The sequence below is a fragment of the Pezoporus occidentalis genome, unplaced genomic scaffold (assembly GCF_034315485.1).
Source record: "Pezoporus occidentalis ecotype Australia unplaced genomic scaffold, CSIRO_AGI_Poc_V1 ctg20, whole genome shotgun sequence".
In the NCBI taxonomy this organism is placed as follows: domain Eukaryota; kingdom Metazoa; phylum Chordata; class Aves; order Psittaciformes; family Psittacidae; genus Pezoporus; species Pezoporus occidentalis.
The window spans coordinates 4044605-4066845 of NW_026913856.1; the positions used below are offsets into that span (position 1 = coordinate 4044605).

Below are 22241 nucleotides of genomic sequence, written 5' to 3' on the forward strand. Positions count from 1 at the left end.
TTGCTCTCACAAATCTTGGAAGAGATATGGGCTCTGAACTTTGTTGTGAGTTTTCCTTTATTTTTTCATTGTTTTCTCTTTTTTTTGGGGTGGGGGTTGTGTGTGTGTGCGTTCCAGAGAAAACAAAGGGAAAGCACCTTACATTGCAATTATTTTAACTATGCAGGACTCCTTTATGCTAAACATGCATTATCTATCAATGTAATATCCTGTAACGACTGGGACTCAGGGATGAGCAGCTATTTAGTACGTCTGAGTTAGAAACTTCTTTCTCAATACCTGCATCTGATGACATTTGAGTTATTAACAACACTGGGCATTTAATAAACTCACTGTTCACAAATTAGTGGTAGCACTGCCATGCGATCCTGGTTTTAGATAGGAACTTCTTCACTGCCCTCCTGAGCAATCTCTTAGGCTGTAAACCTGTTCATATCACAGCACTGAAGTGTTATTGCCACAGACCTGTCACGGCTGTCTTTCTCTTCGGTAAGAAGGAGAGAGAGGAGAAAGAATGGGAAGTAACTTCAGCCACACAGTGAACGTGCTCCTAACAAAATATTTGAAACAGAGAGACAATATCTGATGTTGATACAATATGAAGTGATTATGTACCATGCTATTTGTACCACAATTTAGTGTGTTATTTCATTGGTTATATCCAGAGTAAGAATTTCCTGTAGGAAAAGAAAAAAAAGTGGACATAAAGTACTATAATGTTCTCATGCTGTAAGTTGTCTGGAGGTCTTTGAGAATTGGCTAGTAGTGCTGAATGGGCAGCGAAGGGAATGCATATACACAGGAGCACAAATATTTCCCACTTGGCTTTTATATTTAGTACATACACAGATTTCTGCTTATGCAGAAAAGAGAGTAGAATCAAACAAATGAGGTTGTGTAGGGTAATATGACTGTAAGCCTAAAATAACTGGCACAGTTATTGCCAGCTCCAAATCTGATGGTTTCATCATAAAAGACCTAAGATACGGATGCATGTCTGTAACTTTATGCAGATGAATAATCTTTTAAAGTGCCTAAAATTCAGCCTAATCTTGCTGCCTATTGAGCTATTAGACTGTAAAAGCCCCTCCCCAGAGCTCTGAACCCTCACATCCAAAGAAGCCCTGATGGTAATCTGTTTCCCCTTTTATTTTAGTATAGTCCATTCCTTTCTCAAGTTTCTTGTTAGAATTGACTGTATGGTAAGCATGACTGCTTTTTGCAGAGTTAGAGAGAATATTTTGATTTTTATGAAGCAGACATACAGAAGTTGGCTTGATAAACCCCCATTGGTATCTTCAGGGAACAAGCAGATTAAACAAGTAATTATACCATAAGGCTTTTAAAAATTAGTAGATTTAAATACATTGTATGAATCTCATCTTAATGTAGCCTTTTGTCTATAGTGCTTCCTGCCAAAAAAAACCTCCTGACAGGAAATAAACATTAAAATAATCTTTAATCCCTTGTCTGGTCTATTACCATTAACAATTGATGCACTTTAATTTTGTGGGATTTTAACTACAAAATGGAATGGCTAAGTAGTGATAATTGGGTTTGGAATTATACGGTCATTTATATCAACAGAAATGCAAGTGGCTGGGAGGGTGATTAATTATTTAACATTTCCTGGCTGTGGATCCTATTATAGAATTTTCTGATATATTCTGCTGTGAACAATTATCACCAAATGAGGATAAACAAATCTGTGATGTGAAGTCTTATTTATAAATTAAACTATATTTAGAAAATGTCTATTTCATTTGCATTTTCACTCTCTTCTTGATAGTACTGCCATAATCAGCTTGTTTTCAAGCTTTTCTGCCCTTTTGCTAATTTTTCAGGTTCACACCCCAGATTTTGTGCAAGAAAAACAGAGCTTCAGATGTCCTTAAAATAATTCCTATTCCAAATAAAGATACAGCTAATACAGTCGTGGTAATGTGCTTGCATGTTCTGTTCGCCTTTCATTCCCTAATAATAGAACTAGTGCATGGCAATGTCTTAGAATTTAACCCAAGTGTTGACATTGGATTTCATAGTTAAATGCCTCCAACTCTTGAAGATTTTGGAGAAGAGTGCTGGTGTTTCCATTATTAAATAGGGTTCTCTGGCTTTTGAACTTTCTCATGTCTGGTGGATTTCTCCATGAGAGTTAGCGTTTCATGTTCTTGCTCTTACATGGAGAATGACTGTCACTTTGGTGTATTATGCTTGTGTGCTTGTGTGTCCTTGCAAATACATATACAAGCAGAATTTGCAATTAATTTTACTTTCATTTTCTTACAATATGCTTATGCAAAAAAAAAAAAAAAAAGTATGTGCATGCTGCTTATCTGAACATAACACAAAATCATTCTAATTGGTACTTTCTAAACCATTTTTACTAATGGTTACCCTGAAATTTTTCCCATCCATTATTTCCATTAAAAACAGAAAACACTGTAGCCCTTCATTTGAAAAAGATTACTAAAAGCGCCTGAGTTTCTTCTTCAAGCAGAGCTGCCAACAATCGTCCCTGGCAGTCCTACCCAGAAAATAAAATCCAGTTTACATGCTTATATATCAACAAAGAAGAACAACAAGATGTTGATAATTATCGTTAGTGCAGTGCCTGGATTGTTAGTCACAGATGAGGACCAGCCATATTAATAAATATGCAAAATATACCAAAAAGATTGTTCCAAGTCCCTATTGCTTAAAATTTAAGTGTTAATCAAAAGTCAGGGATAGAGATAGATAAAAAGAACAAGCATATAATGAGATAATATTAATCAATATGGTAGGCCCTGTTTTAGGCATGATTATTTTTTTGATGCCAAAGAAAAGATTAGATACCAAAGAAAAGGAGAATTTTAATGTGGATTATGAAAAAAGATAATGAGATAATATTGCAAATGCTTGTGGGCATATCTGTAACCAGAATAAAAGAAAGCATAAAAATTCTTGTTTGAAAATTTAGGAATGAAAACTGCTATCTTAAAGTTGATCTAGGGTGAGCATTGACATGTGGATAGTGAATCAGGATAACTGGATTAAACTGAAGATTTCTCTGTAGACAGACTATAGTATTAGAGGAAGAAAGGATGAATTTGTTGTGGAAAAGTTTTCTTTCAAAGATCTCAGCATAATGAGTGCAGGAGCAGAGAGAAAAAGGGTGAGATATTTGTGGGTTGGGCCCTTCTTGTGGGTGTGTAGGATAAAAGTCTTACAGTTAAAAGAAGGAATTGGCAATGAACCAGACAGAAACAGATTGAGAATAGAAATCTGAGCACAGATGAAAAATAAATTCTGGTGAAGTGGAAGTTATGGCAAGTCCGGAAGCCTGATGGGTAACACTGAAGGAGGTTACAGAAGTGGAGGTGACCAACCACATCCTTGGCAAGTACAAGTCAAAAAAATTTAATTACAAGATGAAAAAAACAGGCGAGAATATCTTCAAAACCAGGATTCAGGAATCTTGTTGCTGTTCTTTGCACATCATGTGTGCAGGCTGTGTTAATGCTCCCCATCTACTAGTGCTTAGTGTCCTTGAAAGTGGGAGAAAGCAGTTTGGAAGAGACTATTCTGGCTGGGTCAGCTAACAGTTTGGTGTTGGAAACCATTTTGCCAATGAGGTTGAGAACAAAGGAAGCTGATGTAGGACAGGAAGGACCATCTACTGCCTTGAGAATGAATCATTAATTGTCAACATTCTCAATCAGTTCAGCACTCACTACCCCAGTGCCAAAAGCAGCGCCAAAGCAGAACTTAGTTGTGCATGTTGTTTCCTGTCTTTAATTAAAGCTAGCTTTGTGTGTTAGCCCAGTAAGTCTTCAGTAGCCTGCCATGTGAGTGACATACAGAGAGGAAGCCCTGTAAGATAGTGAAACAGAAGTTTAGGTGTGTTTGCTGTCTGCATGAGGCCAGCATAGTTTGGTCAAGATGCACATTAGCCCTGGGCAGGAGCCCACTGAGCAATGTGCCCAATGTAGCTGATGAATGAAGTGCAGGGCTTGATGAGGTTTTTGATGCTGGTGACTCGACATACAGTATAGGACTATGAGAGAGCCACAGCATTAACATTTTCTTTGTTCATGCCAGAAAGAGATATATTCATCAACCTCTATAAATTGAATCTGACTCAACAGCAACGTGTTAAGCATTCACAAACATTGAATTTTATTTGATTTTAAAACACTGGTTAGCTTTCTCGTATTGTACATTGCAATGTGGAACTTTGAGCTACATTTTAAGTTTTTTCCCATATATAAAGAAGGAAGGTCTATCAGAAAACTGTGTTAAATCATATGCTTCCTTTTTCTTTAGATGCACAGCACAAGAATAGTGCAACAGTACAACAGCACAACAGCACTGCTGGTTTTGTGTCATTGTAAAAATCTTGGCCTGACTCATTAGAGACAACTTAAGACTTTATTTGGCCGCACACATCCAGTATTTATCAGGTGATGGTCCATTAGTTAATGTGTCAAACTCAGCAATATTTGAGGAAGTGGCAGTGTGTATAGCACATTAACATGGTTTTTAGTTCACACTGATCTAAATGACCCAAAATCTAATTGTGTAGATTGCTTATATCTTTTAGCACTTGCTGCCATTTATAGCAACTGGTGTACTTGCTGGAGATATATCCAAGTGCACATAAATACCAGTGAGATTTTTATTCCACAAATACACAAGAAACTTTTATTTCAGAAGATTAAAGTATCTTAACACTGCATGTAACTAATTAGTACTTATAGCCAGAAAAGTGTATTTTACATTTTCAAATGCAATTTCTTTCAGCAGATGCTAATACATATTAGGACATCTGTTTGTATTTCCCTTCAGTCTTTTTTTTTAACTGCATCTTATTTAAAATACTGTTGTCAGCTGAAATAGTATAGCCTTAAACAATACTACTTGTATATGTAGTTGTGAACTCATATGTCTGCTTTTGAGATGTCTTTCTGCATAAGCAGATTTTTGTTTTGTTTTGTGCAAGTGAAAGATGTATAAAAAGTTGTTTTGCTTCATTTAAATTGGAGCAGGGATGAAAAAGGCAGAAAGAAGTCAGTAGGATAAAATGGAATGCTATCCCCACTAGGTGAAGTTGTCCAATTACGCCTCGTGTCAGAACTTTTTAACATTTGAATGGCTGGGAGGGGATACTAATTTCAACCTTAATGATGGCTGCTTTAGGAGTCAACATCACAGCACTTCTCTTATAATTTTAGCACATCTGTCAGCCTGTGGACAGGAGCCCTGGGCTAGTGAGTGACTGAAGATCTTTTTATCCCTAGAGAGCATTATGTATTCCCTTCAAGAGTGGGAAAATAAAAAGATTGTAAATACTCACCTACTTCACTGCTGCCCACATTTGCCCTGTTGACAAATTGTGACTTTCACATTCTGCTTTTACATTCATAAACACAAAAATAAATAAAAACTATGCAACTTCTCATTGTATAATACTTATGGAAGCAGCCCATTTATAATGTCACATATTCTATAATACTGTATAGTCCCTAAGCTGGACTTTTTTTTCATTTCAATAGATCACATTGATTTCCTGTATGACTTTATCTGCCTAATACAAAGTAGGATTGAACAGTTATTTGTCTGGATTTAACCATTCCTTATCAAACATATATGATTTAGCTATTGCTGCAGCATCTTCTTGTAAGGTCTTTCTTATTTTTATCTTTTCAGGAAGAGTATGAATGTGATAACAAGGCTGTAATAAATCTGTCTCTTGAAAATGAAGCATATTTTGGGAAACTATATGCTATGGGGCTGATAGGGGAGGGAGGTTTAAGGGGAGGTGAGGTTTAAGGGGCAGGACAGTCATGCAAGTGGATTGTTTCTAGGATGCTGTGGGCACCTATTAATAAGAATGATTGACTCTTCTGGTGGAGGTTTTCAGTGTATTGGGACTGCAGTTTCCTAGCTGCATGGTAGGCTGGTGTTCTTGAGATGAAAGACCCAATAGAAAGGAGAGGATTGCCTAACGAGGCCAAATTTAAACAGCCGTCGTGAGACTGTAGGTTGAACAGAAATAGCACGAGTCACAGAAAGGTCAGCAGGTTTGCATCTTTGTTTATCAAAGTAAAAATGTAAGACCCCAGTCTTTTTATTTCTGTTTCCCTTTCAATTTTGTAATTCTTTATCTATAGGAGAAAGCAGATAATATGTGAAAACTGTATAATAGTAGCTGGGATTGAATTAAATAGGAGCAGAAAGTACACATGAATAGAACCTTTCCTGTGTTACAGCTTATTTTAAATTTTTGTTTGAAAGAAAAAGGCGTATTAAAGGTATTCATTGTGTATCCCTGGTGGTTTAATATTCCTAACCAGAGCATTTTAATGGAACATTTTCGGAACAACCTCATCATACTAAAGTAATTTATTTTTCATTACATAATGCTTTTCATTCCATGATTTCAAAATGTTCTACAAAGTGTGCTTTTTGAAGTGCCAAACTAAGTGTCATATAACCCTGGGGAGATGTCTGGGGCTTTTATTGTACCTATTTTGCAGACAGGTAAATTGAAACAAAGAGAGATTTACAGACACTCTGTGTATGAATAAAGAAGGGAAGACCAGAACCCAAATTCCTTCCTGCTGAGTGCCAGCCCTAAGCACATGCCCCTTTGTTCAAAAAAAGGAGTGCTTCCTGCTGTGCGTAGGGAAAGAAGAGAAAAAAACTTTGCAGAAAATCTGAAAGTTAATAATTACATTTCAAAAGCCACTTAACCGACAGTGAACATTTAATGCAGAACCATAAATTTTCAGGACACTTACAAAGAAAATGTTCTTTTGTTTTTCTCTTCATTTCTCAAATCTGTTTATAGTTAAATTTTCAACCTGCTTAACTGACGCTGTATTCTGTCCTATCTTCCTTTTCATGTCTCTTCACTAGTGCTTTCAATGACCTTTCTGTTAGTTTCTTTATATAGAAACCTGCTATGCTGTCTTGAATGCACAAGGTCAATAATGATTACCCTCTAACTTTGAAGGGCATCCCCCTTCTCTGCTTGCAAAGTATGTCAAACCACAAAGTCCCTGCATCCCATAATTGCAATTTCTCTTATGAAATGCGATATCAAGAAAGGTACTTTTATTTCCTAAAGAGTAGAGTTTTAGTCCACAAACATGTTAAGCCTGGCAAAGTCAAGATATATATATATATAGATATATATATATTTCTTTTTTTTTCATTGTAGAAAAGTAGACTTAATAGTTTATAATCAATTTAAAACAAGTCCACATTAATTAAGACATTCTTGAAATGTATTTCAAAAGAAGCAAACAGCCTGTTCATTTTTAATATGTGGATAAAAAGCTGAATTTCTGTCGCTCGATATCCAAATGGTGCAATAAAAGACCTTATTTATTTTTTATTACTAAAGATCTATGCACACTGTAAAAGCTTCAAAGACTTCATCGTGTTCTGTACAGAAATGCTGTTACTCCTGTGGGCTGTACAGGATATGTATAATGAAAATATGAACCGGTGGTCTTCTAATAATTATCAATAAACAAAGTCAGTTGGAAAAAAGTACAGAAAAGCTGATAATAACAAAAAGACGCTTAAATGCAATAGATACTGTAGCAGGCATTGACTGTGTCATCGCACAGCTTAATAGCTGGAGTCCTGGTTCAATACGGTGTACTTGGGAAGGTTTTCCGAATGAAAAAACTGGTGCATTCTGTTCAGTAGCAGCAATAGCTTAACTTTTTCAATTACCTGCTTTAAAAGTTTACATGCCTCTAATTGTAGTACTACATACCAGGAAGAAATGTATTGGCTAATATCAGAAAATGGGTCCTCAGAAATAAATGTGAATAACAGTAGTCATTTTAAAAAGAAATTCATGCAGATATTTGATTTAACATTAATAAATGCATACACTGCAATTTATTCTACCTACAAGTAATTCAGAGTTCTATGCCAGTATATTCTCAGAAAGCTGCTGATTCGGTTTTCAGTGTCTTTTCCATCAGCTATGCATTTTCAGGATCTGTTGGGAAATAAGATTCCCTCCCTCTCCCCCTCTTCCCTCTACTACAATAACAGAAAGCTCAGAAAAAGGCATACAAGTTGGAAGAAATGTGCATTCATGTAAATATCTAAACATATATAAATTAGCTTTAAAAATTGAATTCACTGAACATGAATAGTCACTTAAAGTGTAACTGGAATTGACTGTGTCATGTATCAGCCTAATAGCTAGAGCGCTGGTTCAATACAATGAACTTGGGAAGGTTTTCTTAATGAAAGAACTGACGTTTTCTGTGCAGTGGTTGCATTCATCAGACCACATAGTGTTCATTACACTACAAAGGCCTGCCAATGTGAATTGTTAGGATCATCTATTAGGTAAACCGGAGGGGGACAAAAGATAGTGGAGGAATGAGAGACTTCAGTATCTCTACAGGATAGCGCAGTCAGACTGCTTTGATGACCTTTCACCGGTGTATTAGCATCTATTCACTGAAAGATCCCAAGTTCATACCCTAATTCTGCTAACCAAAACTGGCATGGAGCCAGTGGTAGGTGCGTTCATCTTACTCTCTGATGTTACAAACTAACCATATACTTCATAAAGCCACACTCTTTAATTTGCTTTGTTTAAGTACTGTGGAAATTACTGAAAAATGGACTTTCTAGTAATTCTAATTAGACTCTGAAACCCACCCTGGTTTGTGGTGCTAATTTGGAGAGGTGCCACATACTGGGCTTGATTTCTTCAGAGAGAAGATGAGGCCTGTGCCATTGGGAAATGGGAAAAACCAGACATGCTGATTGGCAAGGTCGATGCTGGGAGGCCCAGCGCTGACTCAGGAGCAGGCACGTTAATTCCATGGGGATTTGCATCCACTCTGTCCCTTGCTTACCTAATAGGAGCATTGTTATGCTGGTTTCATAGGGAGCTTAGTGCTTGAAAAGAGAGATTTTATAGTAAAGATAAAAGTTTTGCTTCAATTCTCCTAACATCCAGTTATTAAGAAGCTTGTCTGCTCTATGAGGCAGCACACAAAGTACAAAAGCCTTCCCAGTTCACAGGCGGGGACGGTATTAAAGTGCATAACACGTTTAATTCTTTCCAATGGGTATTTATGGTAGGTGTATTGGTATTATGCTCTGTTTTTTTTTCCCACTTGCAGCATTCAAGTTGAAGTTCTGTGAGGGTTACAAGTCTAAAAGTCCATACCTCAAGGTCATTCCCCTAACTTTATTTCCACGTTTAAATGTGTTTATATAGATAGGTAAAATCTGGTAGCTGCTGCCACATAACCTTGTTTCCCTTGCTGACATCTCCAGTGGATGGAATTGAATATAGAACTGTTATTTGGGATGGGGACATATAATGTCAGTCCTGCTTTGAGCATGAGTGCCCACCGTGCTACTGTGCTCCCTTCCCAAGCAGAGCGTCAGCTCTTTTACATTTCCTTCTACAGCCACCATCACTGATACCTTAAAGACACAGAAGGTATAGAGGAAGAAAATCACTTCTTCAGTGCTGGAAGTTGCAGTGAATTTTATGCACAGCAAAAATTGTTTAAGAGGGATATTTCTGCTTTTTCATTTTTTTAAGGTGGTTGAAAATGCTGTGTGTATTTTCATTCCAGAATCTATGCCCATTTATTTTAATGTTGTTATCTCTATGGACTGTATTTAGGGAATCAGTGGCAAGTCTTAGCATATTTCTGTGGTAACTTCAATGCCATATCAGGATTTCAGAGCACTTTATTGTCGTTGGCCAATTAACATTCACAACCTGTAAGAGCCGTATGATGAAAACATGCTTTTGTGGGTATAAAAAAAGAAGCTAAAAGCTTTCAGTTTGGTTTGCTTGCCTTTTTTCCCCTTTTCCTTTGAAATTACCTAATTAGAGTTTTTTAATTGTACTTATACTGAATTGTCAGGCTTTGGGCCCATATGCTATTTGCCAGAAATATCCAGGCTTTTACAGATGTATTCTTGAAAAGTTTGACTTTGTGGGAAAAAGAAGCAAGACCTGGATAGGCCCTTGTGCTTTGGGAAACCATGTGACATTAGAAATTTGATAAATCAGGCCTTGCTGTGCTGCAGTGGGAACTATGAAGCACATACCCTGAACTAAACATATCCATTTCTTGGCTCCCTCGAGAAGGAGATGGAAGTGTTCAAAGGAATTAAAGGCCCGTGTGAAATAGTGCCTCCCACTGCTGCTCACTGTCCCAAAACTTCAGCGAAAGACATCACGGTTGCTGGAAATGGTGAAGGTATTTCCCTTACATGGGAGGAAAAGCTGTGAAAAAGAAGTTTTTGACAGGATAGAAAGCAAAAGGCTTAAGGGATAAAAATACGAGTGCATGATTTGTACAACATCTCTTTTGCAAATAGCCCAGTATCTGGATAGTTGACAAAAAGTGGTAGAGAAGAGCTAGAAGGCTTGTTTGCAAAAACAGTTGACATCAGATATTTCATTGAAGATAAATAAGTTTTTACTGGTATAGTTGAACAACACATATCCTACTCTCCAGATGCCCCCTGTGCAATAACAGAGTTCAAGTGAAGGATATAAAGAAGAAACCATTCTGCTTAACTGTGATCATTTGAAGAGTCCCCTGGCTCAATCCATCTTCTCTTATCCGCCCAGCCCCAAACCTGGGAGAAGAGAGTAGTGATGGCACTAACGTCTGGATTTATCTTGCAAATCAGTGAGCAATAAAAAGATTTTCAGTATATGCATTTTAAGCATATTTTTAGCTGTTACATCTTTTTGGATATCCACTGTTAACATAGGAGAAAATCAGTTATTTGCCCAAGATATTTCACTTCTGGAAACACATCATAACACAGCTTTTATTGCATTGTGTGCTCTTCCCTTAGTGTGCAGTGTATGCAAAGGTGACTACAGCTACAAGTCTGTGAATTGTTGCTTGCTACATTTAAAATATCCACAAAGATTATAATAATTTTTAATTGGGCTGAAAGTTAAGATGTAGTTTTCTCATTAAAGAAAAATACACTATTTTAAACATAGAGCTTCCCCAAATTGTATTTGGTTTAATCTTTAGAAAGAAAGACTTGAAGATACAATACCAGGCTATTTAAGATTTTCTGCTTCTTGAAGCACAGAGCAAAGGGGTTGATCCACCATTACATTAAGGCTTATTAATACCGTTCTGCAGGAGTTTTAAAGGGGCTTTTGAAGAGTTTCTGGAGCGCCTTCGCTGTGCCCTCTTCCAGACCTTCTGGAAGCATTGACAGGTGAAAACAGAACTACAGGCCTTGTTCTCTGTGGCTTTGCCTGGAAATCTTGTTCAGGCAAAATATGAAATACTTGTTTGTATTAGATGTCCAGATGCACAGAGACCTCCACTGCATGATCACCACTCCATTCCTGTGACTGGCATGTTTAGGAGAGAGCAGTCCCTGCATGATGCTACAGGATGTGAAAGCAGATTTTTCACAGCACACTGGCCACTCCAAGAAGGAAGCAGGTGAGAAGGAAGCATGCCTTAAGCACATTTTGCTCAAGGTTTACTTCTTTCAGTTTTGCACTTCACTGGAAGCTGGAACCACACTAGAACAGCCTTGAAGCTGCCGTCAGGGACTGGAGAGGCCATGCTGGCCTCGTGAATATGGCAGTGACAGGAGACTTAGATCTGCCAAGTTAGCTAGCAGGCTTTGACTGTTCTTTTTATAAGGTGCTATGTGTGCTTTATAACAATAGTAATAATAAATGTCTTGTTCTTCATTGTTCAGTGGGAATGATGGCTACCTTAGGGTAGCCATCCTTTGCTCCTTTGTTCCTTTGCTCTGTTATCTTGTATGATTTGAGGTATTTCTGGTGTTGTGTTGTTCTAGCTCCATGTGAGAAGGTCAAAACCTACGATCTAAACATACTTTAAATAATCAAAAGCTCCATGTAGCTTAGGACATTCCTACAGAACAATCACATATTTCCTCTGCCATATTCTGTAGCTATAGTGGAGAAGGGGGTGTTCAAGGCAAAGATTTGCACGTGGAGCTGGATAGTTTACTTTGAGCAAGTACTGTAAATCGTGTCTGGGGAATGGGTTTGTCTGGCAAGTGAAGAGGGTTGGGTTGTTTTTGTACTTTCAGAAATTGCATGGCAATTATTTTATTATGGGGCTTCAGTAGGAAAATAACAATTTTATGGAATGGCTTGTTTTTCCATGGAGCGCAGTTGTTGCCGGTTGCTATTTTTCTCTTAATTAGAGAGGCAATTTTAATTATCTGTCAACATCCTCTGGAACCTGGGTTAGCTGGTCTTTTTCATTCACATGTGATGAAATCAAAACAAGTAGAAGGTGAGTCTGTCACAACTGATAGGAAGTAGAATGAAGTCTAAGCATGAGAATAATTAGCATGCTTGGACTGCAGGAAGAACAAACTCTTGTCAGGTATGACGGCTATGTCCTTTCACTCCCTGTATTTCTGATGCAATTTGAATGCATTTGTAATTATACTGAATAATATCCTTTAATTCCATATCTGTGTAGTGAAAGTTTTCTAATGCCTTAAACTATGGTAAGGATCCCAAACTTTTTATTAAAATGTAATACTAGACTATTTGTGATTTGAGAAAGAGTAGGGAAGTTAGACTTGCTTTCCTCCTTCCCTGTTTACACACTGCTTCTTCTTGCAGGCATAGCCTTCCTACAAAGGGAAGCTTTACCAAAACTCATTCACAAAACTCAAAACAGTATTGCTGCAAAAGTTCCTGCTAATATTGCACTGTGGTCTGTTGCAAGTGGAAAGTGTATCACAGAAGATGACCTGAATCAGAAGAGCTTTGAGGCAAACAATTTTGATTGTATGGATGGTCTATATGCATGTACTGGTGTGTGCAGGGGGCAGAGAGCATACTGGTATGTGTGTTTAATTGCACAATACCTGCCAGATCACCTGTAATTGAATCAACTGTGCTTGCATAACAAAGTCATGGTCTTCTCAAACTGAAATGTCTTAAGTAAAATGATTTTGTGGTGTTTAAAAAGCAACAGAAAAAAATTCACTAAAGACCATTAAGCGGCCTCAAGCCCCACGTTTCAGTGTTCATTTGTACCGATTATGGTGTGACAGCTCTTGAGTTTCCAATGATAACAGCCATCTGACTTGATCTGAGTTCAATGGATTTTCACTAAAATAGAATCATCGCCTGTGTGATGGATAGAAAAAGTAAAGCAATACATCCTGATAAATGCTCTGGCTTTTTTTCCCCTTCCCTTATTGTGACCTTGTACAATCTATAAGTGAGCAAAGCTGAGCCCTGGCCACTGCTGCAACGCATCAGGACTTTGAAATTTAAGTAGCTCTGAAACCCATCAATGGGGTGAAGGGAGAATGGCCTGAGAAAGCGATGGATCATGCTTAGAGGGCTCACAGGGAAACAGGGTAAGCTGAAGGTCAATACGCAGACATGTCCTGAAGGAACAGCTCAGACGCTCATTCACATTCACATCTCAAAGCCACTGCTGCTGTAGCACTGTGAGAAGAGATCAGTAGGAAAGTAAAATAAAACAAGAATTTCAGAGCATATAATTTCTTTGGAGAAGCAAATGGCACAAGGGTACAATGTAAAATAGCTATAACCTATAGTGCTGGTGCAGTGCCCTCCAAGTAGCAAGAAGCATAACACCATGGAAACACATTGTCTCCATTACACTCCGGTTGTTTTCAAAGTCTTTCAGTCCCGATACTTGTGGAGAGCATTTAACATTTTTAATATGTCATTGATCATTTGTAACACATTATTCAGCATGACATAAAAGTGAACTAAAATAGAAGAGATACAGTCTGAATCCATACACATGCAGACAAGTAATTAAAGGCCTTTATAGTCTGTGCTTTGTATGCCTGCTTGGATGCAAATGTGTACAAAACTTTTCCACAAGTTTGTACTCAGATTGATTTCTTTGGGGTTTTGTTTTGAAAAAGATTTGGTGTCAGGTACAGAGTGTCCTGGCTGTAAAGAGCTTAAAAAATAGAAAGGAAAAAAGGAAGAAAAAGAAAATACTAAAATAAAATTAGTACACAAATTTGAACCCGCAGTTACTATGCCTAAAGCAGAAATTGCCGAACAAGTCAAGAGGCTTATTAGCATTTTATGTAAATCAGTTATTACTGTTCTCCACTTCCTTAATTATCCATGTTATTTCAATACAACCCTTTCTTTGATGTCCCAATTCTATATTTAAATAGTGCAAGATTTCTATCATATCCTCCCGCTGAGGTTTGTTCCATGCAAAAAACATGCCAAGAGCAGCTATTTTAGAGACTACTGGGAAATGTTTAATTGGTTAATCCCATTTGAGTTATGAGGGAGTATTGCCATGCACAGAAAACAGAAACATGTAAAGTACTGGCTTGGAGAAGTTTACTAAAACCTGCAAGACTTCCCCTGAAATTTAGCCCTAAAGATGTTTTGTTTCCTAGGTACCCAGTGGGAAATGATTCAAAGGAAAATCCTTCAAGCTTCTTTGAAATACACTAAATGATTGATTCACAGCAGAAATATTTTTGAATTAAAACGCAAAGTCATTTTTGGTTCTTGCAGTGCAGGAAGGGTCTCTCTTCATATTTGACCAAGCAATGCTGTGGCAAAAGAACAGTGTGTTTCAGCCAGAAAAAAAAAAACAACTAACACCAGGCTTTAACAAGTTGTTAATCGTTACCTACTATTGCAAGCAAATGAGCGCTCCTTGGATTTCCGTGTTGTGAAATGATCAACCTTGTGTGAGTATCAGTTCCAATAAAAAAATGGACATTTCCTGTTGCCCATTAGGATCAATTCTACACAAAGTAATGCTTTAAAAAAAGTAGCATTTCTGTACAGCTTCCAATGTCCAACTTTGGTCTGGAAAGACTTCAGAGCAAAGCATTGGCAAATATTCCTTTCCCTATTTCAAACATCTGATAGTTTTTAACCATTTTGGAAACTTCTCTGGAAGGAGTGTAAGAATTTTAGCATCAGCAATGAAGAAAAAAGTGTGTACTTAATTTGGCTGTAAACACAGCAGAATGCTACAGCATGGTCAGATAAACAAGTTCATCTTCATAGATTTGAGTGGAAAGAAGTAAAGTTGCAGCCTTTTTTTTTTCCTTATTTTTGTTTTAATTCATTTTAAGTTATAAGATTATTTTCCATGTTTACTGAAGATATATCAGTATGTATATACAGGGACTCATAGAAGTACAGGTACAGGGAATTTTCTTAGTGCATGAAGCTTGGTAAATAAGAGAGGAAATAGCTGATTAAAAAAGAAATCCTCTCTTGTCTTGTGTATGTATTTATCTTTTATAAGTAACATGGGTTTTATTGTACTGATTCCCAAACTAAGGTTTGGATTGTCCAGTTGAAAGGTTTTGGCAACAAGCTTTTCTGTATTCACAATTCTTACAAACTTATGGAAATAGGTTAACTTATTAAAAAATCTGTGCTGGAACTGTGGATTTCCGAGTTTCCAGCACTGGGAAGTACATTGTTCCAACTCTGAAATTATACAGTCTAAAATCATCATCATGTATTTTCATCAGGATGAAATATCGGGAGCTCTGCTTAGTGCAAGGTTTTATTAATGATGTGCTGTCAGAAGCTGGATGCTCTGCATATTTGCATATTAAACAGCTGAGTGAAGAAACATTCCTTTTATTGCTGCAGGGAATAAATCAGTTTAAAGCAAGTTCTCATCATTTATACTCCTTTCAGCTAAGTCTTCTTTTATTGAAATAAATTGTTGAAGTGCTTTGCTCATTCTTTGAATACTGATGAAATTTACCTTGATAGGGCCTCAGGAAAAATAACATTTTCTTAAAGGTGCAGTGTTGTTCTTTATGTAAATACAGTCGAACTTTTAGAAATGGACTGTAAGGAAATTTGTGCATCTCCCGCCACACAAAATCTTCTTTTAATTATAGAATTTCTATATGTACTTCAAAATGTTTGTGCAATTTCTGTAGTGCTGTCCACCCAGGAATCTTCTGCATGGGAGCTTAGCACAATATGTAAGTGTTTTATTGCTTTTACTTTATATACATTCCTTAGCTGCTGTTAGTGAATGGGGCCTCGCTGCTGCCTTACATCCGTGCATTGTAGATGAGCATCGCATTCTCTTGTCTGTGTTCTGTCTGTTGGTGGCAGCCTGAGTTTAAAAGTGATGTCTGGAAGAACTAGAACAAAGTCAGTAACAAAGAAAAAAAAAAGTTTGTGTTTTATTTCCTGCTCTTTCATCATGCTTGAAACGACACATACAAACATGTCATAAGACCCTGGTTTTCCCAAATTTACTTAAATGAATAATTTTGAAACCATAATTGGTTAAAAGATTATAAGGAAAAGTTTTAGTCTGTCATTTTTCCAGGAGTGAACTAAAAGACAGCAATAGAAAAAAAGTAACTTAAAATTAAGTGAACATCTTGTAGGAAGTCAGATGGAGTTTGGACATTTTATTTAATGATACTGTACAACATTGGCTAGCACTGAAATGTTGTCTGTCTGTCGCAATAAGCAGCAAGAGTCAAAGAAATTATCTAAGGAAAAATATATTGTTTGTATTCCTATATTTTATTTCAAAAGGTTACAGCAGCAAGCTATTATATGTCTTTCCTATGTCATGTAAAGTATTTTAAAATATAAATCATTTGTGACAGGAGCTTCTTGGTTTTAAGTGGAAAATGTGCATTTAATATCATGAAAATAATGTCAAAACATCCACTCCTAGAGGGTTGCCAAGTGAACTGTTGCTTTTCATTTATGTTTTATTTTTGGAGGTTGGGCTTTGCAAGAACATTTTCAGATACTTAGAAAAATAATGATACATTGCAGCTGTAGTTTATTTTAATTGGACAGCGCTAAGTGAGCTGACTTTATGATAAACAGTGCAGCCAGCGGCTAGTGACTGCGCTTCCACTTTAAAGATGACACAGAAAATAGAATCCTTCAAGCTACAGTCATAAAGAACTAAGCTGGAGTTACTTTTGGAACATAAGTCTATGTTTGTCTCAGTGTGTTGTTATTAGGGGTACCAGATACTAAAAGTGTAATATCCTATAAAGTACACTTTTCCTTACCACCTAGCCCATCCAACTACCAATATCGTTATATTAATGAGATTTTGGTTAATTTTAATGATTTAGTTTGTCATAATGAATTATTAGTTAATATATTTCATGTATAATGTCAGACAATTCTCAAGCACAATGTATGATTCTGCAATTGGAAATCCTGATAATACTTCTTACCTCTTCAAAGATTTATCTACTGATGTTCTGGGGCATTATCCCTGTAAAAGGCTGTCATACCTTTGATTTCTTTATTACTATTCAAAAGTATAAGAGAGTTTTACTTAATGTAATGTGCTTTTTTTGAAGTTATATGTGATTTTTCTTTTTTTTTTTTTTTTGTTTTTTTCCTGTGATTGAATGGTAAATCTGACATAAATTCACTTGCTGACATTTGGATGTTTATAAGGATGATTTGGTTTAGTGGTTAGACCTATTGTATTTCACAGGGGTGTTGTCAGGCTTAATTAATTATGCTGCAGCAGAATGCAGTGCAGTTTTTTGTGCCAGTATCTTCACTGTGGTTCGCAGGGAACTTGCAGAACAGGATGGCTGCTGCCAGACTGCCTGATTTTGCCTCTGTCACACTGTACACATCTTTAATCTGACCTTCTCTGTTTGCAAGAGTATACATATCTTTTTTTGTAGCTGAGAGGAAGGGGAACTACCCTATTGACTCAATTGCTGTAAAAAAAAAATCCTGCAGGAAAAATCCTATCTATCTCAGTTTGCCTACCATCTCCTTCTCTTGCTTTTAAGGATGTTTCAGATGGAAAATAGGTGATGACTGGTCATATTTTCTATTCTTGTCATAGACATCATGGATGGAAACTTCATACTAGAGCAGTTTGCCTAACTGCCCCTTGAGAGGTTAAGAAAACTTCCTAAAGTGTATTGTTACATATCTTTTGTTTATTTGTTTCTGAAGAAGTTATAAATGGCTCATGCTCTGGGGCATTTACTACCACCAAAGGGAAACTATTCGAAAGTGTAAGAAACTTCAGTGCTTGAATTTTTTTTCCAGATCTTCAGCCTGAGGCAGGATGTAAAATACACGGAGAGAGTTGAACTTGAGAGACGAGTCCACTCTGGGATGTTTTTGTAGTATTGAACCATGAACTATAAATCATCTGTTTGTGCATGAGTTAAAGGTAGGGAAAGCACTGTATCAGGTATTCATAATTTGCAAAGAGTAAAGAAAGATGAAAACCATCAAGGTTCAAACTCTTAAAAATGTGTTTAAATCATCATCTTTAAAAATTGCTCTTATTTTTGTGAGACAGGAAAAGTACCTGGGTTTAGAAAGTATCACTAAATCATTTATTAAAAATTAGTTTGACAATCAATTGCTTTATAGGGGATGCCAATTTCTTCTCTAGCCACCGGGAAAGTTTCCAGAATCTTCTCGGGAACTTCTTCATGAATAACAGGAAAGTTTGGGATCAAGGTTACCAAATGAATCCAATGTCTTAAATGTCCTGGCCTTTGTAGTTTGGACCTTTTTGTTGCTTTTCAATGAGCTGTTATGTTGTGTCAAGAATTATGCACTGAGGATAGATGGTGTCTTCATGCCAGCCGTGTACTTTGCTGCCGCAGTTCCAGGCATGCAGCTTCACTGCAAAATGCAGGGCTCAGAGGAATGGGAGCCTAACCATTCCTGATAAAAGTGGAGTTTTATCTATGAAAATTCGGCACTGTAATTCTAATTTTTTGGTTGTTTTTAACCGAGTCTGGTTTACCCATCCCTCTGAATGACTTTGAGGAGAAAAACTGCTGTTAGCATTGAAGATCTAGTAACCAGAGTAAATTGCTTTGCTGCTGAGAGCTCTGTAGGGAAGGGTGTAGGAGGGAAGGAATTTTGGCTGCAAAAAAGTGGTATCGCTTGAGAAGCCCTTCCTATCCGACTGATGGTTTTTAAATGGTGTGTTTTGGTCAGGGTTCATGCAAAGATCCCTGTACATATTAGCTTTGGTGAGTTGTTACTCTGTGTTTAGATTACACATAGGACATATATTATGCCTGGTGGTATGATGAAGACAATGGCTAATTTTTTTCACATATCTTTGCTCTATGATAATGCTTGAAACAACTTGTAATCTTGAAATGGTGTGTCAAGAGGATCAGGAAAACCCTGGAATTCTTCACCAAGAATAGTTTTCTTTTTTTTCTACCCAATGCACAATATTCTTGAACTAAAAATAAGCAAAAAAGCAGCCTCTGAATCTGCTCTCAAAACCTTTTGTTTGCCACCCGGGTGCAGGCAAGTAGGACTCTGGGTGCCCACACATAGCTTGTGCTAATCCATGTTGCTCTCTATGGACATGGGTATTGTAGTGGGGCTTGGCTTTCTGAAATAGTGAACATGGGCAGTAGGAGGCTGTGCGAGCAGGTATGCTTTTGCTGTTGGAACAATGAAACCTGATCTTGACTGAGCTTTCAGAGTGCTAATTCAATAGAAAATCTGTCCCCACCACATGTAACAAACCCAAAATATTGTGAGAATGATCGGCTGCAGGTTTTCAATGAAGAAACATCAGTCTGATGCTGGTACATAAACTAGCACTCTAGAAATCACTAGAGGCCTCTAAATCTCTATAGTACCCTTTTTAGAAGATGCCTGGGGATTTGTCATTATTTTAAGATTTTTCTATTTCAGGAGTATAATATAGGGCACAATTTAACTGAAGGTGAAAATAACTATTAAATATATTCTGTTAATATCTACTTTGTTCTTCAGTTGCTTATACTGTGTGTAAGCAGATCTCTTTTCCAAAAGGGTATGTTTCACTTTGGCTTCTCTTGAAGAAGCACAACCACGTATTGATTCTATATGAGAAAACTTGTGACTACCATAAGTTACTTGTAATGTAAGTGTGTATATCTTAATTTAACTTATGGTTCCCTGGTCGATACATCATTTAAACTGACTGGTTTTATTTTCCTTGTTGGCCTCCGATTTCTTATTTAAATTCTTGAAGGCAGCAATTGAAATTTCTAACTGCAAAACATGGACAATAAATCGAAACGTAACCAAAACTAAGATTCTTATTTTTTTGCATTTTTTTTTGCTATATAATTATAATTATTATCATGCAAAAGGTTTAAATAGAATCCCTCCTACTATAATTTTACTTAATGTATAGAGTCACAACATTTCTCTGGTAACTTGTACCAGAGAAACAGATACCTACCTAATGGGAAGTATCTGTTATGTTAGTTTCATCTTTGTTGTTCATTAGGAACTTTCTATTTGACTTTTAGGATGTTGGATGATGGGAGAGAATCAAAAAAATACCTTCTGGATGGGTAACTGTTAGCTGCGGATCAAGCCTCCTGTTTTATGTTGTCTTTGTAGGTGAAAGAGGAAAGTGATTTAGAACTGCATGAGAGTACTATTTCTTGATTTATGATACGGTATGCTATATGACATGATAATCAAGTCTCTCTTCCTTGTATTTTATAAATATAATTCTTAGATGTGAGCAGAATTTTTGCTAAAAAAAAAAGGGCTGTAATAGAATCCCAGGTCAGCTATGGCTCAGAGCACTGGGGGGGAAGGGTAGAGGGAATATCCAACTGAACCGTTTAAAAACTGTGGTCTTGAAATATACAGGGATTTGTGTAAGTGAAATCATACGCATTACAGAAATAAGGATCTATTTGATTTTACTGTAAAGCTTCCTATTGGCTTCCTTCACTTGTTCACTCTTGTCTGTGTCATACCTCGAGGAAGACTCTCCTTTTGTTCTTTGTATTTGAGATTAAGTATCCTGAGTTTTATCAGATCTTCTCATGCCCTTCTCTCCTTAAAGCATACATTACAGATCTCTGACTGCTTGCAGATACAGTGTGCACTCATATTATCTTATTTAGGATATACACCTTTGAAGATACTGCTCTGATATTAAATTATCTGCATTTCATTCACCTAATTTGAGTGTGGGGAAAATATGGGGAAAATTAACCTAACAAAATTACTTGGGCTTGGCTTTGTAATTTAGTGTAGCTTTGGTTTTGAAGTTGTGTATCTCTAAGTATTAGTAAAAACATGATGTTGTGGAAATAATAAAATTAACATCTGGAACAAAGACACTTCAAATTCATGACAGCTTCTTGCTTGGAGTTGCTCTTCTGCCCTAAGAGCCACTATTCACCCACTAACAGTTTTTTGGTTGTTTCTTGGAGTAATACCAAAGTTCAACCAGATGGGCAAAAAGGCTCAGAGAAGACCCAGGTTAAGCACACTCAATCCCCTAGCATTGCCTGTTTATTTACAGGTTTTTAGCTTAATTGAAGATATACAAACCATTAAAGCTTCTGGCTTCAATCCTTTCACTTAGCTCAAAAGACTTTAAGCAAACATGAAACTGAACCTATATAGGAGAATCTGTCTGTCTTCAAAGTATGTTTTGCCCTGTGCTTGATTAGAGTAACACACTCCTCTTGATGCCAGAGTGTAGTGCAGGCTGTTGGTGAGAGTCACAAAGAGGATTTGATGGCACAGGGACTTGCTTCCAGTTCAGGTCGATTCTGCTGAAAAATTCTCACTGACATTCCTTTACCCAGAAGTTTCTGTGCATGTGCATGTGTGTGTGAACACGTGTGTGTGTACACTTCTGTATATATGTATCTACACACACACAGAATCAGCTTCATCCTTGGCAGTGTTCAAGGACCAGTTGGACAGAGCCTTGGGCAACATGATCTAGTGTGAGGTGTCCCTGCCTGTGGCAAGAGGGTTGGAACTGAATGATCTTAAGGTCCTTTCCAACCCAAACCACTCTGTGATTCTATGTACATAGGCATAAATTCTATACATCATATATATACATACATATATCCTCTGTATACATAGAAGTAGTGTATATAGCATGTATATATACACTTCTATATACTATATATGTTTTTTGACAGTCATGGTCGGACACTTCCTGATTGCCTAAGCAGCCTTTTTTCCAATCAGTTTTGGATATCCCACTTGCCCTTGGTCATCGTGCTTGTAGTAAGCGCAGTTAAAGCCCTTCCCAAATCTTTGCTCGTGAAGCCAAGCCATAAATCAATCAATATGTTTTTCTATTCATTGTATATGTACACGTATATGTGCATGCATATGTGCGTGTATATAGTAAATATAAACACACACACTATTAGTAATGTGTTTGGTCCACATGGTGCAG

At 37.0% G+C, this 22241-nt stretch overlaps 1 protein-coding gene across 6 annotated transcripts in view; it reads left to right on the forward strand.

The window, feature by feature from the left end:
* WWOX (WW domain containing oxidoreductase) overlaps positions 1-22241 on the forward strand; it is a 524801-nt gene that overhangs the window by 244023 nt on the left and 258537 nt on the right. Inside the window, exon 9 of one of the 6 annotated variants that reach the window (XM_062618290.1) lies at positions 19802-20077. The exons of 4 other annotated variants lie outside the window; for them this stretch is intronic. In XM_062618290.1, the coding sequence (XP_062474274.1) occupies positions 19802-19867 (66 nt within the window). In that variant the 3' untranslated portion in view covers positions 19868-20077. Of the gene's footprint in view, positions 1-1844; positions 1933-19801; positions 20078-22241 lie in introns of those variants that run through there. One more of the 6 variants, XM_062618291.1, reaches the window with a different exon arrangement.